At 53.1% G+C, this 19139-nt stretch overlaps 1 protein-coding gene across 2 annotated transcripts in view; it reads left to right on the top strand.

Moving 5' to 3' along the window:
* ECE1 (endothelin converting enzyme 1) overlaps positions 1-19139 on the top strand; it is a 112005-nt gene that overhangs the window by 77837 nt on the left and 15029 nt on the right. For both annotated transcript variants that reach the window (XM_042998072.1, XM_042998070.1), the window contains exons 5-11: positions 2349-2470; positions 4206-4352; positions 5445-5510; positions 6543-6734; positions 12667-12809; positions 14122-14236; positions 18741-18851. In XM_042998072.1, the coding sequence (XP_042854006.1) occupies positions 2349-2470; positions 4206-4352; positions 5445-5510; positions 6543-6734; positions 12667-12809; positions 14122-14236; positions 18741-18851 (896 nt within the window). The remainder of the gene's footprint in view (positions 1-2348; positions 2471-4205; positions 4353-5444; positions 5511-6542; positions 6735-12666; positions 12810-14121; positions 14237-18740; positions 18852-19139) is intronic.

The raw sequence follows: 19139 nt of genomic DNA, 5'->3' as shown, positions 1-19139 counted from the left end.
GGTAAGAATTGGGGGGAGGGCAGGTGGGCTTTTGCAACAGGGCTAGGAGAGCTAAAGTGACCCACGCTGAAAGTCAAGTCAGGAGCTGACGGGTGCCCCATGCACCACAGGCCGCTCCAAATGGATATCTTTTCTCTAGATAGCATGCCCTTGTGCGCCTCTCGTATTTCCCCAAAATCTCCAATTCCGTCCAAACCCAAGGCTCTTTCCCCTCATTTCTACCTGGTGAATAACTTCTTATCTTTAAAAGAACCAGCTCGGGGAGGCTGGCTGGCTTAGTCCGTGGAACATACAACACCTGATCTAGGGGTTGTCAGTTCGAGCCCCACAGTGGGTGTAGAGCCTACTAAAAAAAATTTTTTTTTAATATTTTTTTATTGTTTTTTACACTTACTGATTTTTTGAGAGACAAAGCACAAGTTGGGGAGGGGCAGAGAGAGGAGACACAGGATCCGAAACAGGCTCCAGGCTCCGAGCTGTCAGCACAGAGCCCGATGCAGGGCTCGAAATCACAAACCGTGAGATCATGACCTGAGCTGAAGTTGGACCCTTAACCGACTGAACCACCCAGATGCCCCTAAAAAAATTTTTTTTTCATTTTTTTTTTTAACATTTATTTATTTTTGAGACAGAGAGAGACAGAGCATGAACGGGGGAGGGTCAGAGAGAGGGAGACACAGAATCCGAAACAGGCTCCAGGCTCTGAGCCTTCAGCACAGAGCCCGACGCGGGGCTCGAACTCACGGACCGCGAGATCATGACCTGAGCTGAAGTCGGACGCTTAACCAACTGAGCCACCCAGGCGCCCCCCTAAGAAATATTTTTAATAAAAAATAAATAAAAGAACTGGCTTAGAGCTAGAGTCCCCCTGACTCCACCTCACCCCACCAAAGGGTGTGAATTTTCTTTGGGCTCCATAGCCATTTGCATTAACCAAAGCACCTCCGTGTCTCCCGGTCATTTCTTTGCTTGGCTGTGTTCACTACTAGACCATGAACTCCCTGGAGGCAGAGACTACCTGGGTCTTATTCATGTCTGTAAAACCGGAGCCAAGCCCAGTGCCTGGCACTCAATAGGTGCTCCATGTTGGGGCCTTCATGAAAGAACGTCTCCGGAGAGGCTCCATAGGAAAGATGGCCTCCGGGAGAGGCCTTGAAGGCTGTAGGATTTTGACAGTGTCCCATACAGGAGGGCCAGGGGGACGTTTTTCTTCGTGTGTTTTCTTGTCTGTTATCGGTGTCGTCATACTAGAAAGGAAGAAGCACGGGGACGGGGACATGGTCTTTTGTGTCCCCGAAGCTTGTGCAGTACCTAGCACAGAGTGAGCATCTAGCATCTGTTTAGTGGATGAGTGGATAAGGTTCTGCCAGAAAAGTCTTCATGGAGGAGGTGGGGCTTGGGGGAGTCTTTGAAGGAAGCAAGAGAAGGAGTTTCTGGGTCCAGGAGAAGTGAATTTGAAATGAGGAAAGGTGACTGTGGAGCAGTGAGGAAGGGGTTCCCCAGGGAGGCAGCAAAGTGGACAGACAGAATTGAGGGGGTCAGGGACCCAGGCGTTGTCTGGAGCAGGGCTCTGAGATGAAGGCTCAGGCATGGGAGCTCCGGCAGGTAGTAGGTCCTTCACGACCTGAACAGCAGGACGTGGTCACCTTCCCTGGGTATAAGCAGGGCCCTGCCCTGTGCTGGTGCACGTACAGGAGTGTGGCCCTCGGCAGGCGGCTCCTGGACCGGGACACTGAGGACAGGGAGAGGGGGACCAAGGTCTCCCAGGCGTCCCGGTGTAAGGATAGAGGTGCTGACTGTTGAGTTAGGAAGAGACACGGCAAAAGCACTCTGCGTGAACTGTAAATCTGATGGACAGCCTGGACCCTCAGGGGAGAAAGGGAGACGGAAACTCCTAGGGAATGAGGCCTTGGAAGCTTCCATTCAGCCCCAGGCTTTATCCCAAGAGAAGTCATCTGGGATCTGAAAACCAAGACAGGCCTCTGTCCCACACACCAGGTGGGGGTGTCTGGGCCACGTGTTAGCCAGCAGGGAAAGCAGGGTGTCCTTCTGGGTGGCCCATGCTGCCAGCCTAGGGACATGTCTGCGAACCTGCCTGGCAGACAGGGAGACACATGGTATGCTTTTCTTATTCGCACTCAGCAAAAATTAGGAAGCACCTCATTTCCCAGGATCTGCCCAGGGGCAGTCATATACCCGCTGTGACTGAGTCTTTCTGGCTACCCGACAGGGAGAAGTCCTAGGTCTTTTTACAGCTGAGAACACCGAGGCTCTGAGAAGGACTCCCTCAGTGCTACCCACTGAGCAACTGAGGGCGTGTTGCAAACTGCTATCCCTTGTCATTCCAGAAAATTCCACAGCCAGTGTGAGCGAGGCAGAAAGGAAGGCCCAAGTATACTACCGTGCATGTATGAATGAAACCAGGATCGAGGAGCTTAAGGCCAAGCCCCTGATGGAGCTGATTGAGAAGGTGAGTTCTTGGATCTCCTCCAGCCTGAGCCACCTGCCTCCGCCCCTCTGGCTGCCACCCCAGCTCTCAGGTACCACTGGGGCCTGGCGACCTCACATCTCCAACCACCGCACCCAGCTGGACTGTAGAACCTGTCGGGGCTGAGTGTGTCTGGGTGTGTGTGTGTGTGTGTGTGTGTGTGTGTGTGTGTGTGTGTGTGCACGTGCACGTGCTCATGTGTACGCATGCGTCTCTGTGGGTGGGGATATCTGTATTTGTGTCAGGGTACGCGTCAGCACCTGTTGTGGATGTGTGCCACACGTATGTATGCCTCTCTGCATCTGTGTGTGGGATGGGGGCCGTATTTGTAGAAAAAGCATTTCTCTACCTTGTTGCTTCCCTTTCCGCAGAGGGTGTGTTTTTGTGAAGAGGGGTATGTTCCAGAAGGACCAACTGAAAGTCTCAGATCTGAAGCAGAACCCCCTCCCCCCCCCCCCCCCAGGGCACCTGGGTGGCTCAGTTGGTTGAGCGTCTGACTCTTGATTTCCGCTCGGGTCGTGATCCCAGGTAGTGGCCTCAAGCCTTGTCAGCTCTGTGCTGAGCGTGAAACCTGCTTCAGATTCTCTCCCTCTGCCCCTCTCCCCACTCTCTTTCTCTCTCTTAAAAAAAAAAAAAAAAAGAAGAAGAAGAAGAACCCTCTCCTCCCCCGTGAGGAGGGCCCCAGTTACCCCAGGCCTCCCATTCTCTCACGGGGGAGGACTCTTTCTTGCTGGGCACCTCCCAGTCAGCCTTGGATGGACTCTGCAGGGGCTGCCTATGACTGGCCAGGCTGCCTGACACCCACAGAGGGTGGCCATGGATGTTTTCCAGCTGTCTCATGCTCCCTCAGGGCCCCGCCTCCTGGCTTGGCTCTGAGAAGTCATTGCAGCAGGATGGGGAGCTGTGGACACCGGAGACCAGACAGTCCTCCCCTCTGGCACTGGTCCCACATGCCAGTGTGTGCCAAGCCAGAGACACTGAGGAGGTTACAAAATCCCATCTCCGGGGCACCTGGCTGGCTCAGTTGGTAGAGCATGTGACTCTTGATCTCGGGGTCGTGAGTTTGAGCCCTGTGTTGGGTATAGAGCCTACTTGAAAACAAAACTCCCAGGGGCACCTGGGTGGCTCAGTCGGTTAGGCATCTGACCTCGGCTCAGGTCATGGTCTCACGGTTCATGAGTTTGAGCCCCGCGTCAGGCTCTGCACTGACAGTGTGGAGCCTGCCTGGGATTCTCTCTCATGCTCTAAATAAATAAATAAATAAATAAATAAATAAATAAATAAACTTAAAAAAAAAAAAAAAAAGAGTCCAAGCTCTGAGAGACACTAGAGACCATGGCTTTATCAACCTTTTTAAAAATACGGAGACTTTTTTTTTCCATAGGCACAATTGAATTTTGTGCACAAGTGAATCCACATGAGTCAGTATTCAAAAAGTGAACAGGGTGTGGGAGAAGTCTCCTTTCCATCCCCGTCCCCAAGAGAGCAGCTGCCACGTGGATTCATTGCTCGCTCATTTAGGGCAAATCTCGTTCCACCCAGCGTCTCCTGTTGCTGGTCAGACACTCGACGAAGACCATCCCTTTCATTTGCTCTTGAGGCTCAGAGCGGTCAGATGACTGCTCCGGGTCACAGACCAAGTCTGTGGCAGGAGCAGAATTCACACCCGGGTCTCCTGCCACCTCTTCACCTCCCCCTTCCCTCTCTCTGCCCGCAGCTAGGGGGCTGGAACATCACAGGTCCCTGGGACAAGGACAACTTCCAGGACACCCTGCAGGTGGTCACCTCCCACTACCGCACGTCTCCCTTCTTCTCTGTCTACGTCAGTGCCGACTCCAAGAATTCCAACAGCAACGTGATCCAGGTGAGCTGGCCTGGGTCCCCAGGAAGACGAATGGGCATGTTTTGCATTTAACCTGTTCTGAGTTTTGCAAGGGCCGGAGTAGGGGCAGACTTGCCCTGGGCGACAGGCCTCTGGTTTCTGAGCCTGGATTATTTCTGGAGACTCTGAACCGTGAGATTTTTGTCGGCAACAAGTCACGAAAGAGCAGGCTGCCGTCCTCGGGTAGGTGGGGTCAGTGCAGCACAGACGGGTCTCCGGGGTTCTGATCGGTCACCGTGGGCCCCCAGAGTGATGCCAACTGCTGGACACAGCTAAAGCCACCTCCCGGTTCCCTCACCTCAGCCTCCGCCCTTTGTGGCTCTGCTTGGAATGGCTTGGAGTCCCTCTCTTCCTGCCGGAGCCTGCCCTGGACTTTGTATCGGCACCCCCAGGGAAGCCCCGGCCCTGATCTGCCCACCCTCAGATGAGGAAGCGAGGAGCCCAGGCTGGGGGCCGTGAAGGCCGAGTTCCCATCCAGTTCTGCCTCTCACTCAGCATGTGACCTCGGGCAAGTGCCTCAACCGCTCTGAGCTGCAGTTTCCTTCTCAATCAAATGAATTGTAACAACACCTCCTCTAGGCTCTGAGAGTTGCTGTCAGGAACTGACCCTCCCCTACCTGCCAGACCCTCAGCACGTCCTCCCCTGGCTCTCTCCTTTGAGTCCTCATTCCAGCTCTGAGGGCTAGGTATTATTTCCCCTATTTTCCATGCGAAGAACTAAGGACCAGAAAGGTTCAGTGACTTGACTAAGGCTACAGGGGTCTTAACCACTGCACCGTCTTGGGAAGTGTTTAATTAAGTAGAAGCGCCATGCCAAGCCTAAGAGGTGTTTAGAGGGAGGGTGGCTCTAGCCCTTCGGAAGGGCCCAGAAACCCCGTGTCCGGGCAGCTATGCAGCCAGACATGTGTCTGTTCCCACGCCGGCTGGCCCCACCCCAGAGGGGTCCTCCGCTACCAGCTCCTGCTCTGGCTGGGACCCAGGCCGGTCCTGTGTTGCCATGTGCCAGCTGTCCCCACAGCAGGCGGTGTGTATGTGCTACAGGAGACCCCCTCTCACTCCTGCCTTTCTCTCCAGGTGGACCAGTCTGGCCTGGGCTTACCCTCAAGGGACTATTACCTGAACAAAACTGAAAACGAGAAGGTGAGTGTGCTTCTTCAGAGAGAGTGGCTCCCAGCCCACACCCTGTGACGTTTTACCCTCTCAGTGTCCCCTCCACATCACACCTGTGCGGGTCTTTGAAGCTGGAGTTGCACTGACGAATCAGTTATCTGATGGATGATAGGCAGTCCCTGGCAGAAACAGACTGGCTGTTTCCCATTCAGGCATCGTGGGCACAATAGGCAGGGGATGGGCAGATGTCTTTTGTCCCCACTGTAGAGCAAGACAGCAGTAATGGCCATGGCCATCTGTGGGTGCTAAGCCTCTTATATACTTACCTCTTCCCCCGCCCCCCCAGTAACCCCGCAGATACAGAACGTCTCTGAACTTCATTCATCTCATCTGCCATGTGGGTATTATTTTTACCTTGCCTTTTATAGAGGAGAGAGCAAGGCCCAGAGATGCTAAGTGACCCGCCCAAGGTCACATGGGGGTGAGGCTGAGATTCACATCCAGACCAGCTAACTCCAAAACCCATGCCTCTCTTGATGTCCCGGAGAAACCTTGTCTGTGGTTCATCATGTCTCCATTCATCCTGCCCACTTGTATTGGGCGTGCACTACCAAGTGCCTGATGCTGGGGGGAGAGTGGGGACTGAGACAGTCATGGTCCCCGCTTAGAGTCTAGCAGGGGAGGCAGACGTTAATGAACTAACCACCCAGTTGGAGGCATAATGACAAATTGTGATAGCTCAACGGTGAGCTGAGAAAGTCGAACACGGGGACCTAATTCAGATCTGGGGACATGGTAGAGGAGGGCAGCTCAGAAAAAGCGTGTTGTGAGAACCGAAGGATGGTCTGTGGGTAGCTTTCCCGTGATGGGCGTCCGAGCAGGAGTGTGAGTGGGGAACAGCAGGGTCCCCCACCCACTCGAGCACCTGAGGGCTTCGTCCCGAGTTCTGTGGGCAGCCGGTCTGCGGACTTCCCGCACTGGGCTGGCCCTGCCCCACCCGCCACCCGTGTCCAGCGTGCAGCAGGTGACACGACTGATAGACTGCGGGTGCTGGGCCCACAGGTGCTGACGGGATACCTGAACTACATGGTCCAGCTGGGGAAGCTGCTGGGTGGAGGGGACGAGGCCACCATCCGGCCCCAGATGCAACAGATTCTGGACTTTGAGACGGCACTGGCCAACATCACCATCCCCCAGGAGAAGCGCCGGGACGAGGAGCTCATCTACCACAAAGTGACAGCTGCCGAATTGCAGGTAACGTGAGCTCCGGTTGACGTGGAGCCCGGGGCAGGCTCAGGGCTTCAGGACGTAGGGTGCTGGGCTGGGGCTTTTATACCCACTTCATCAGGTCCCCAGAACAACCCTAAGGAGCAAGGATGGTTGTCACCCCAGTTCACAGATGGGAAAACTGAGGCTCAGAGAGGCTAAGTTATCTGCTGAAGGCCACACAGCTTTTCTGTAACAACAGCATTTACCTGGGGAGGCTCTGTGGTCATAACGATAATAGCTCACACTGATTGGGCATTTCCATGCTCAAGCCCCAGTCACATCGAGCCTGGTGTATATACAGCAAACAATAGACCTGAGAGGTGGGTTCTGTAGTCACTTCTCCCTTTTCCAAGCCAGGAGGTTAAGTGACATGTTCAAGTCCCTGAGGCTCCCTAAGTGCCAGGGGAGCTGGACATTGGACTCACGCGTGGCTCATGGCATCTGTTCTTGACCACGATCCCTGGCAACCTCCTGGAGGTGAGAGGGGGTTTCTCTCTGTCACCGGGTGTAACCCATTGGAAAGCAAGTGGCCCCTCTGCTGAAGGCTGCCCCCTGGTGGCTCCTTGAGGCTTGCAGGTGGTGAGTTGACTGCCAGTTCCGTCTTCCCAGTTCACCGTGTGTTGGCGTCTGGCTTTATCCCAGGTCCCCAGGGTCGCAGAGGAATCAGCAAGGTGGCCTTGGCCAGTCTTCCTGTTTCCTGCCATTGCCTAGGAAGCCTCGGTGAGGCCTGCTTCTCCGCTGGGGAGGGTGACTAGGCCAGTGTGTAGGGGTTGCACCGAGATGTCTCCTCCGTCCTTGTCTACCTTGACCAGCCAGGTCCCGCCCACCCATTGGAGTTGGCTCATGCGCTCTCTTTTCAGAAAGAACACCTCGGTCCCTACCCTTTTTCACCCTCCATTCCTTGCTCTGACAGGTATAGGGCCACCGTCAGGGCCTTGCTCTGGAGGTACTTCCAGGGTAGAGAGGAACACCAACCAGGAAGCAGTCCCAGACTCCCTGCTGAGTGCTCCGGGTGAAAGAAGGAGGGCACTAGGACCCGAGTAGGGGGAAGTCAGGGAAGGTGAGTGGGATGTGTGGGCAAAGGCAGCACCAGGCCGACAGGGTGTCCCAGGTGGAGATACAGCTCAGGCAAAGCTGGGGATGAAGGTGAGAGAGTCTCTTCTGGGTGCCAGCTGCCCTTCGGGTCCCCGGAGGAGCTGGCATCGGGGTGAGTGGTGTGCGTGGGTTGTTACAGAGATCAGCAGCCTGTGTCGGGGACCATCTGGCACCGTGTTGCCACTCTGAGGTCCGGAGGTCAACGGAGATGCTGTCTGTGCAGTGATTTGGTTTGCTCCAGCTGTCCGCTTCTCAATGCAAGAAGGGCCCCAGCAGCAGCCCAGCCCCCCACGGTGGCCATAATGCCAACCGACCACCCCCAGGGAAGCAGAGGAGACACGGTAGCCCTGAGCACATCTGCCCCAGCGTGGCTTCCGGGCTCTACCCCAGGGCACCTTATAACATTGCGTTTGCTCTGATCTTCGAGCAAGACAGGAAAGGCTTTTCCTCCCCCGCTGCTGCAGAGCCCTCCACGTAGGGGAGGACTTTAGCAGAGGTACAGGCCCTGGGCTTGGAGTCAGAAGACTGCTCTGGCCCAGCCCCACTAGGAGCTGTGTGACCTTGGGCAAGTCACAAGACCCCCATGTGAGCCTTTTGTTTCCTTCCTCACTCATTCACACCTGCTTTATTCCAGAACACAAGAGACAAATGAGAGGCAGCCCCTGTCCCCATAAGGTGGACTGGTTCTTTAGTCACAGAGTTCTTTGAGAACAAATTGAAAACTCTAGAGTGTCTCCCAGGGGAACAGGGCATGTGTGCATATTAAAAAATTATGTCTAGCATTTAAAGATTAAGTCCTGGAGCCCTGAAACCTAGTATCCTCCAAAAGAATCTCTTCCTGGCCTGCCCACAGGGTTTAAGAGGATGAGATGAGGCAAAGGATGAGATTTCATTTTGTAAGCTCATGTGCACAATTCAAATGTACTGTAGTAATCATTATTCGTGTTATTCCTTTGTTGTTGATGATGCCAGCCCACGTCTCTAACACTAAACCAATTTGATTTATTCCAGCCTTGGACAGAGAATGCCTTGCTATTCCCTGGTAGCTGGAAATTTGGTTTTCTTCCTACACCCCAGGTGACTCAGGGAAAGGTGTGCCAGCCTTAACAGTATGTGTCCAGGCTAACCCCACCAGAATAGAGTGGTTCCAGGCCAGCCCCCATCAGAGTCTGAATTCAGAGCCACGAATCAGACATCCTTCTGTTCCTTCTCTGGGGGCCTGAGGCCCTTCTCATTCCTTTCTAAGACCTTCCATATCAGAAGTTGTTTGAGGGGTGCCTGGGTGGCTCAGTTGGTTAAGCGTCCGACTCTTGGTTTCAGCTCAGGTTGTGATCTCACAGTTGCATGAATTCGAGCCCCGCACCGGGCTCTGCGCTAGCAGCATGAAGCCTTCTTGGGATTCTGTCTCTCTCCCTCTCTCTGCCCCTCCCCTGCTCGCTCTCTCTCTCTTTCTCTCTCTCTCTCAAAGTAAATAAACTTAAAAATTAAAAATAAGAAAAAGTTGTTTGAGCATGAGTCCTGTCCTCTGCTCTAAATTCTCCAGCTGAGATCATGTCTGATAGCATCTTCCTTTTCTCTCTTATTTTGCAAGCCTACTTGAGCTGGCTGGTTGGTGACCAGCAGTACTCTTTGGCTGCAGGTTTGGAAAATAGAGCTGACTGGTGTGCCCCAAAGGATTTGAGTCACAAGTGGAATGTCCCAGTCAGTTAAAACAGCCGTCTCTATGGAGACAGATCTAGGCACACATGTTTAAGTTAGGCGTTCACTAAAGCAAGATTGAAAATGTGAAAATTCTGTTCAACACACACCTTATCTGGGGTTATGGGAATTTGCCTGCATGGAACACCTGTTCTCCCTGACGAAACAGGCGTGTGTCAAGTGCACAAGGATTTATCACCACCTGATGTCTGTACCCTGATTAGAATGTTCCAGTCGCCTGCAGTTTGTGAAGCTCTCGTTCATTGTGTAAACAATGACATTTTGTAAACCTGGTGAATTTCCCAGGCGTCTTTGCCAACAGATCATGCAGGCAGGTGTCTCTAAGCGTTGAGTCCTATTTGACCGTCTCACCTGGACACCTCCCAGTTTTGCAGCCACAGAAATTGTTAAAGAGAAGCCCCAGAGGTTACCTGCCTAGGGGATTCTTGCCAGAGAGAAAGAGTTAATGGACAAGCTAGGGAGAAAGGCAGCTCAGGTTTAAAGAGCAGGCCATCCCCATGAGGTACAGAGCAACCAACCACGGTGAGGTGGGGGGGGGGGGGTGCAGAATGTTGTCCCCATTTTATTTGTATTTATATTTGTGTTGGGGGGGCCATTTTAGAGAAAAGCTACAGAACGGCTTGAGGTCCCAGAACAAGTTCATGGTGAGGACTCTGATCCGTGTCTCCTCTTGGAGTCGGGTGGGCGGGGATGTGCGGGAGCCTGCCGGGCACGCCTCTTTGGAATCCTGTCTAGAGCATCTCTGACAAAAACCACCGAGGGAGTTTGTGGTAGGTCCTGATGCCACTATGAATCGCCTCCCTGCCCCCCAAGAGCTGGCACACCGCTGCCTGTGGGAGCTGCCCTCTTCTGTCCTCGGAGGTCCTTATTCCCCAAGAGCTGAGTTGCCCTTTGAAACCGGAGAGACGAGGGAGCCTAGATTTTAGACCTGAACACACTAGCTAACTACGTGAACTCAGAAAGGTCACCTTAGCTCATCTGCAAAGTCAGCATCTGTTAAGGGGAGGGCTTTATGACTGCTTTCTCACTGAGGGTATCGTAGGTAGTTACCAACAGGTTATAGGTTCATCTGATGTTGTAGATTGATTTTACATTGTACATTATTGATCGATCTTACCATATGAAGGCCGATTGTAATGTGTCTCCTGCAGCCTTTGTCTTCAGTTCTGCCCTTTTGCAAGGGAACAGAGAACAGAATTTATAATCCTTCAAGCCCAGGCCCACGCTTGGGAGACCTTGAGAATGATTACAATAGTTAATATCGATTGAGTGCTTGTTAAGTGCTGGCTACCATTCTCTGTGACTGACACATATCAGCACTTTTGCTGTATAACACAGTATATGTTTGCATCTTGTAAAATTACAAGGCAGAAAAGTAAGAACAACAGGTCGTGTGGGAGAAATAGGACTTAGAGCGTTCCAGGGCCCTGCAGTTTATGAAGCTCTCATTAATTGTATAAACAACTCCAATTAGATTCAAAAGTTGTGCCACTTGAAAGACATCACGCTAAGTGAAACAAACCAGTCACAGAGACAAATACTGTATGGTTCCACTTACATGAGGTAGCGAGAGACGCCAAATTCATAGAGACAAAAAGTAGAATAATGGTTACTGGGGGCCCAGTAGGGAGGGAACTAGGGGGGATTCTTGTTTAATAGGTGCAGAGTTTCAGTTTTGCAAGATGGAATCTGGAGATGGACGGTGACGGTACTTAATGTCGCTGAACTGCATGCTTAAAAATGGTTTTGATGGTAAACTTCATGTTTGTGTATTTGACCACAGTTAAACCCAGAAGTTGTGCAAGTCTGTAACCAAAACAATAACTGGAACCTGGAGAGAGCTCAGCACGCCTGGAGGCTGCCTGGCGGGCAGTGGAGGAAGGCTGCTGTGGGCACAGAGACCGCGCAGGCGGATGGGCTCTGCGCAGTGGGGGCTGCTGCTGCTAGGCGGGCTGAGAGCAGGCTACCTGCTCGAAGCTGGAAGTTACTGGAAGCCGGAGTGCAGAGGGAGCTCTGGCATCGGCCGTCGTTTTAAATGATCTTACGGGCACCTGGGTGGCTCAGTTGGTCAAGCATCCGACTCCTGGTTTAGGTTCAGGTCATGATCCCAGGGTTGCAAGGTGGAGGCCCGTGTCGGGCTCTGTGCTGAGGGTGGAGCCTGCTTAGGATCGTCTCTCTCTCTCTCCCCCACCCCCCGGCCTCTCTCCCCAGCTCATGCACTCTCTCTCTCTCTCTCTCTCTCTCTAAACAATAAAAATAAATAAAAATAAATGATCGTAAAATAGAGCTGACCAGCCAGCCTCCTGTGCATCAGCAGAGCTGGGGGCTTTTCCTTTCTTGCTAGAGGTTGTCAGTCTAAGCTTATTTTTTCAGATCCCGTGCCCAAGAAAAATCACCCGTGGCCCGAAGCATTTGCACATTTTACTGCTATCATTCTCGAATTTACCGGTCGTATAGCCTAATCACCTAGTAATTGGTATTATGGAAGTGCATGTTGAATGGCACAGACAGCATTAACCTGTTTAATCCTTACACTAACCCCATGGCGTGAGTTCTGTTATGATGAGGAGATCCCTTTTCAGACGAGACCCCGAGGCACAGAGTGGTTCATCCACTTACTCAAGGTTACACAGCTAGTAAGTAAGAGAGCTGGAATACGAACCCAGGCGGTTTGGCTCTGGACGCTACAGAGCTTTCCGTTATAGGCCCGTCTGGGCTCAGTTTCTTCATCGATACACTGGGGACAGTGGCGCCTCCCACCTAGGCCTCTCATGAGGTCCCGCTGAGAGAAGACGTGTGAGTCGTTTGCAGTGGTACCTGGCACAGGAGGGGCTTGCAGAATGGTAACTACTGCTGCTGTCACTGTGTCCCCTTTATTCCGTCCCAGCTCCGTTTCAAGTTGAAGTTGGTGTTTGGCTCCTTAGAATTCTGTCGAGAGCATCTCTGACGAAAGCCAGAGACCTCAGTTCGACATCTGCACAGGGCGCTGTCCGTGCCCAGCTCTTCGGAGGCATGGTGCCGCCTTCCTCGAAAGAGCACCCTGGAGCCTTGGGCGTGGAGGAGAAACAGCCCAGCCAGAGTCACACGGTCTCTTCCCTTCCAGGCCTTGGCGCCAGCCATCAACTGGCTGCCCTTTCTCAACACCATCTTCTACCCCGTGGAGATCAATGAGTCCGAGCCTATTGTTGTCTACGACAAGGAGTACCTGGGGCAGGTCTCCACCCTCATCAACAACACGGACAAATGGTAAGGGACGGCCAGGCAGCCCTTGGGGTCACACCCTCCCGCTGCCGCTGCTGTCCTCTTCTCCCGCCAGATAGGTGTGGCCAGCGGGTGACAGACTGACTCAGGAGCGTGGGCCCTGGGGAGAGGCAGCCCTTCAAATCCCAGCCCCTCCCCCACCAGCTCTGTCCCCTTGGGCAAGTTTCTCGCCCTCGCCTGGTTCATGCTCCGCATCATAAAATGGGGCTGGAAACAGCACCTACCTGGTGAGGATATGCCAGAGCCGAGTGAGGGTATGACTTGGGATGGGGCTCAGTGAATGTTCGCTCATATTTGTAGTTAATACTTCTGATTTTTTTTAATTTTAAAGATTCGTTGGAGAGGTTTTTGAAAACTACAGAAAAAATAGAAAAAACTTAAACTTACCCAAACACTGCTGTTGATTCTATGGGGTGTGTGTGTGTGTGTGTGTGTGTGTGTGTGTGTGTGTGTATGTGTGTGTGTGTGCGCGCGCGCGCACGTGTGTGAGGGAGAGAGAGGTGAATTTTCTAATACATGGTTCCTTTTTTCCCCATTGTTGTGACCACATGTGTAATCTGCTTTTCTCTTGACCTTTGTCAAGAGCATTTTCCCCATGTTATCCCGCACTCTCTGTGGACCTCATTCTTCACGGCTGCACAGTATTCCACCAAGTATACATATGATTATTTACTCAACCCTTCCCCTATTGTCAGACATTTAGGTTGGTTCCAGTTTGAGGCTAGGTGCTCACCGTTGTGAACATCTCTTTGTACCAAGGTGGCTTCTTTGCAAAGGTGACAAAAGCCACAGAGGATTCTCTGTGCCCTGAGGGAGGGGGCAGTGAGCTCTTTCACGCAGACCGTGGCGGGGCTGGCCAGAGCTTCCTTTCCTGCCCCTCCTATTCTTAGGGCCCCTTCCCTGACGCTGGCCCTCTGGCCGGGACATCTCCAAGCTGGGGACATGGCAGCCTCCTCCCTGCTCCAGCCCAGCAGTACACAGCATCCAGGGGGCATCTCCATGCTGCCCTTCCACGGCTTCCAGACAAAAAGCAGCTATGCAACAAGCGTGTATTGAGGACGTGTGATGTACAAATCACCTCACTAGGCACTGAGGGGTTTTCAAAAGAGGACCCAGGCTCTGCCTTGAAGAGCTGACATTCCCTGTTAGTGAGCAGTAACCTGCCAGACTGGGGCAGGTGGGGGAAAGAGCCTGCTAGCTGAAGGCCGGTTCTGAGCGCCCCCTAAAGGTCAGTGGGGGAAGTGCTGTGATGCTCTCAGCTCTGGGCCCTTCTGAGCGGTCTGATCTCTTGCCCCAGCCTGCTCAACAACTACATGATCTGGAACCTGGTGCGGAAGACAAGTTCCTTCCTTGATCAGCGCTTTCAGGACGCCGACGAGAAGTTCATGGAAGTCATGTATGGGACCAAGAAGGTGAGCCTCTGTGACTGCATTCCTATGCACGTGCTGAGTACCTACTGTGTGCCAGGCCCTGGGTTGGAGGCTCTTGTGACCTTAGTGTCCTCTAGGGCCGTGGAACTCATGAGGGAGGATCTAAGCTAGCTGGGGATGGACAGAAGCTTCCAGAAGGAGATGATTACATCCAATCTCAAAGGGTAAAGAGGAATCTTAGAGAGTTAGCTACTTTACGGCAAAAGGTGGCTTCTGTTTTCTTCCTTCCAACTCCTTCTCAATGCTGGTGATAATAAACACTTTCCTGTAACTCCAGTGATCTTAATATCCCTATGAGGTGGGTGTGATCATCATCCCCATTTTATACAGGGGACCTCCAGTAATACTGCTGCTTCTCCATAAACATAAAACACTCGGTGCAGCACCTGGTTCGTGGTAAGTCTGCACATGTGTTCACTGCTGTCATGCTCCCTGGCCCCGAGGGCCCATTCTTCCAGAGGTCCCAGGGCTCCAGGACCCTCACTCCCCCCTCTCAGGGCCCCACCCTAGGTGGGAAGTTTCCCAGACACTTCCACTTTTTCCCCAAGGAGGTCACCCTCTCATTCATGTAGCCCACAGACATGTATTCATAGGACATGAGTCCCTTGTGGGAACACAGAGACAAGTGAGGTGGCATCTGTGCCCCAAGAGCCCACATCGTGAGGTCCTCATATGTGCTGATGGGACGCACACCAAGTCAGGGCCCCAGGGAGGTGCCCCAGCCATAGACCAATAGAGGGCGAGGCGCTAAGCTTGCCCAGTGCACCCACCCAGGACAGCAGCTAACAAGACCCCAGGGGACGGGCAGAGCTGGCTCCGGCCGCCCTGCCCCCATGGCCCTTCCTAGAGTCCAGTGTAGTGGACAGAGCCGGATAAGGGCTGGCAGAGAATGATGGGATGTGGGTGCTGGCCTCCGGTCCTAGAGTTCATCCTGGGAAGAGTTCTCCTTTTCTTTACCCTCCCCATATATACCCACCTCTGGCAGGAAGGGGACGGAAGGAGAGGGTGGCTGGGAACAGGCCCTGCTCCTGACAAGAGGGGCCTCTGGGGGCACCAAAGGACCTCAGCTATGAGAGCCACGTGGCCCTGCAGAGAAGGACCAGGGGAAGGATTGGCTGCTTTGCTCAGCTGACCCGCCTTCCTGCTCCACCTGTACCTACCTTGGACCGGCCCTGGGTGAGCCCTGGGTCACAGACATGACGAGACATGGACTCTGTCCCCTGGAGCACTTGGCTTCCCACGGGACTTTATTCAGGAAGGGTCTGACCAGGACTGGGGATGGCAGTTACAGAGATGCCTCTGTGTGGGGATCATGTACCTGCATCATTGCTTACCCACTGGGTACAGATGAGGAAACAGGCTCTAGGTGGTGAAGGGTTTCCCAAGTCACCCAGCAAGGAGGCAGCCAAACTCCAGTTCAAACCCAGCTCTGGATGATGGTGACATCTTGGCACTTTCAGCCACTCACTGATGCTAACGATGATCATCAGAATAATAAAAGACATCATTACTAGATGTTGCCTTTTGTAGGCATTATGTCACCAAGTTCCTATAACAGCTCTGTGTGTTCGGAACTATTCTCATCAGCCCATTTTATAGATAAAGAAACTGAGGCTCCATGAGGGGAAAGGACGATTCAAAGTCACACAGCTCATTAGTGGCGAGTGGGTTCTCAAACCTAGCACAGTTGATTCCACAGCCCCCACCCGAACTCTGCTCCACTCAGCCTCTGCTCTGCAGAAGCCAGAAGTCAAAATTGAGCTTCCTGGTGGTTGCCAGGGGCTGGGGGCAGGGAGGCGGGCATGGGGAGTTGTTCAATGGGTAGTTGTTCAATGGGTGTGAAGTTTCACATTTGCAAGATGAAAAGTTCTGGAGATTGGTTGCACAGCAATGTGAATATGCTTAGCACCACTGACCTATACACTTAAAGCAGCTAGAATGGTAAATCTTCTGTGTATTTTACCACGATAGGTAGGTAGGTAGGTAGGTAGGTAGATAGATACATAGATACATAGGGAGAGCTTCCCTGGGCGAGTCTCAGAGTGCAGGGTGCTGCTCTAATCAGTGGGATGCTAAGAGCTGGTGGAGCCCAGAAAGGCTTTGCCAGAAGCCAGGGCAACTGGGAGCCCCTAGAGGTGGGAGGCTGTGAGCCAGGGTCACGATATGCCCCATGCATGGTATACGGAAACAGCACAGAACTTTGGTCAGAAGATCTGTGTTTGAAATGCTTCTTCTAACCACACAGCCTTGGGCAAATCACTTCATTGGAGCAGAAGACTCAGTCTTCCCAAATGTAAAAAGGAATACTTAATCCCTGCCCTGCCCTACTGACCAGGGCACCGTCTGGGATCACACAAAGGTATTCCCACAAAGTCTGTCCTAAAGGCTAAAGCACTCCACACCCTGCACTTTGTCTGCAAAGAGGAGCACAGAACCTGCCTCGTGGGGTTATTATGAGGATTATATGAGCTGTGGCCCACATTATGAGGATTATATGAGCTACGGCCCACACCCGATAAACACTCAGCTGGCACACACTAGTCTTGCTGCCATTGTTGCTGTTATTATGTGTCTGTCTCTCCCACTGGGTGCTCTGGGTGTTTCTATTGAGCCCCTCGAAGGCAGAGCTCACGGCTGATTCGCCTCTAGGTTCCAAGCACCTAGCGCTCTCAGGGTGCAAAAGAACTGCCCGGAGAGAACTGGGCATGTGAATGAATGAGTGAGTGAATGAATGAATGGGTTTATGCAAAAGCTCTCCTGAGAAGGCAGTAAGACTCAGCCCCTGACTCAGCCATCAGGGCCTAGGGCCCCCACGGAGCCTGGGAGTTCGAGTCCCCCTCCCCCCCGGTCCTGACCTTCTGCGTGGGTGGCCTCGGCCAGATGTGGCCACAGCCATGTCCAGCTGTGGGAGGGCACAGCATCTAAATGGACACATGGGTGGGAAAGCTTAAAAGGACTTGGGCCACTCAACTTGTGGAAGGCTGAGATGCCTTTTACTTCCTCCCCTTCTTCCTTCTTTCCTGGAAGAAATTTCTTTAAGGTAGAATTTACGTACCATAAAATGAACGGGGTACACGAAGTACACAGTGTAGCGAGTTTTGACAAATGAAGTCGCCCATGTAACCAGCACCCCAATCTAGATAGAGAACATTCCTGTCACCCACTTATCCAGTGTCCTTGGAACAGAAGGTTCCTTCAGTCCCCCGAGTGGGTGTGGACAGGTGTGGGTGGGATTGCACACTGTGGGCTCTTTCATGTCTGGCTGCTTTTGCTGGGCTAATGGCTGTGAAATGCCTCCATGTTGTGTGTCACGCTCCTTCCGGTTGCCAAGTAGTGTGCTGTTGTATAAAAATACCACATTTTGTTTATCCGTCTGCCTGTTGGTGGGCATTTGCTTGTTTTCAGTTGGAAAAGTATCATGAAGCAGGCTGCCCCAAGCCTGGTGGTTGTTACCACCTGTTCTTCAGGGTCAGGAGGCCACACGAGGGATTTACACGAGCAGGGTGAGCAGGGCCACCACTCATGATCACGGGGACCATGCACAGCCAGCAGGCTGGAGGGGCAGGAGAGCAAGCGGGGCTCGAACCAGCGTGGGCGTGCTTCCCCTGAGCTCTGTGGGGCTACAGCCTAAGGCCACCCATTTCCAGCTCCCCATAGGTGCCCTGGAGGCTGGTGGGCTGGTGGGCTGGCAGGCTTGTGGGCAAGACCACGGGCTACCAAGGCATGTGCGTCCTGCAGCATCACTGTGCTGGTCCTTCCTCTAGGAGGCTTTAAATGGGGTTGGGTCCTGGAGGTCATGATCTCACAGTTCGTGGGCTTGAGCCCCGCATCTGGCTCTGTGCTGACAGCTCAGAGCCTGGAGCTGCTTTGGATTCTGTGTCTCCCTCTCTCTCTGCCTCTCCCCCACTCATACTCTGTCTCTCTCTCTCTCTCAAAAAATAAACAAACATTAAAAAAGAAAATGGGGTTGGGTCTGGCCTTCTGGGAAGGTTTTCCTGTTGCACAAGAATAGACACAGTAATTTCTCAAGTCTTTGCCACCAGGATTCTTAGCCTCCCCCAGGGGGCAGGGCGAGGTAGGGGTGGGGGGTGGGGCGTGCGAGCAGGCATGTCAGAGTTCTGTCACTGTAACACCCCTCGCTCGCTGTGGGACCCTGGACCGGCGACTTCCCCTTGCAGAGTTTCTGTGTCTGTTTCCTCATCTGTCAAGGCCCACATCCCTGCCTTCCATGTTCGTTCTGATGGCTCCTTAAGATCCCATTTATGACATGCTGTACACAGAGCCTGGCATTCAGGAAATCATAGATGGCGGCGATGAGGAATATTCTGTGGCCTCTTGATCTAGTGCCTAAAATAACTTCCACTGCGTCAGAAAAGGTCTCCTGGAGGTTCTGGAAGGAAGCAGCCCCAGCCGCTGCTGCCTCCTGGACGGACAAGGGTTGGGAAGAAGGACAGGACCAAGTAACCCCTGTCCCTTGTGTTTCCAGACCTGTCTTCCCCGGTGGAAGTTCTGCGTGAGCGACACAGAGAACAACTTGGGCTTCGCCCTGGGCCCTATGTTTGTCAAAGCGACCTTTGCGGAGGACAGCAAGAGCATAGTGAGTGCCTCGTCTTGCACACAGGCTGTGACATCGCACCTGCTCTAGCCCTTCGTGAACCGGACAGCCCACACTTCTGTCTGCTCTGGACCTTTCCTACTCCGGGCCAGGGCTCCAGCCTTGACTCAAAGTTCCTGTTTTCTGAAGGCTTGAATGCCAGGAGTTATTTGGGATAGCTCTGTAATTGAGTGGCAGGCACTGTAGCTGTATTGCCCTTTAACCCTGCAAGGCCATTCCAGCCATCCCTGCCTCTACCTCCAAGGGGAATGAGGGGCCCAACGAGCTGGT

The sequence above is a fragment of the Panthera tigris genome, chromosome C1 (genome assembly GCF_018350195.1).
Source record: "Panthera tigris isolate Pti1 chromosome C1, P.tigris_Pti1_mat1.1, whole genome shotgun sequence".
Classification (NCBI taxonomy): domain Eukaryota; kingdom Metazoa; phylum Chordata; class Mammalia; order Carnivora; family Felidae; genus Panthera; species Panthera tigris.
This window is presented reverse-complemented; position numbering and strand designations above follow the sequence as displayed.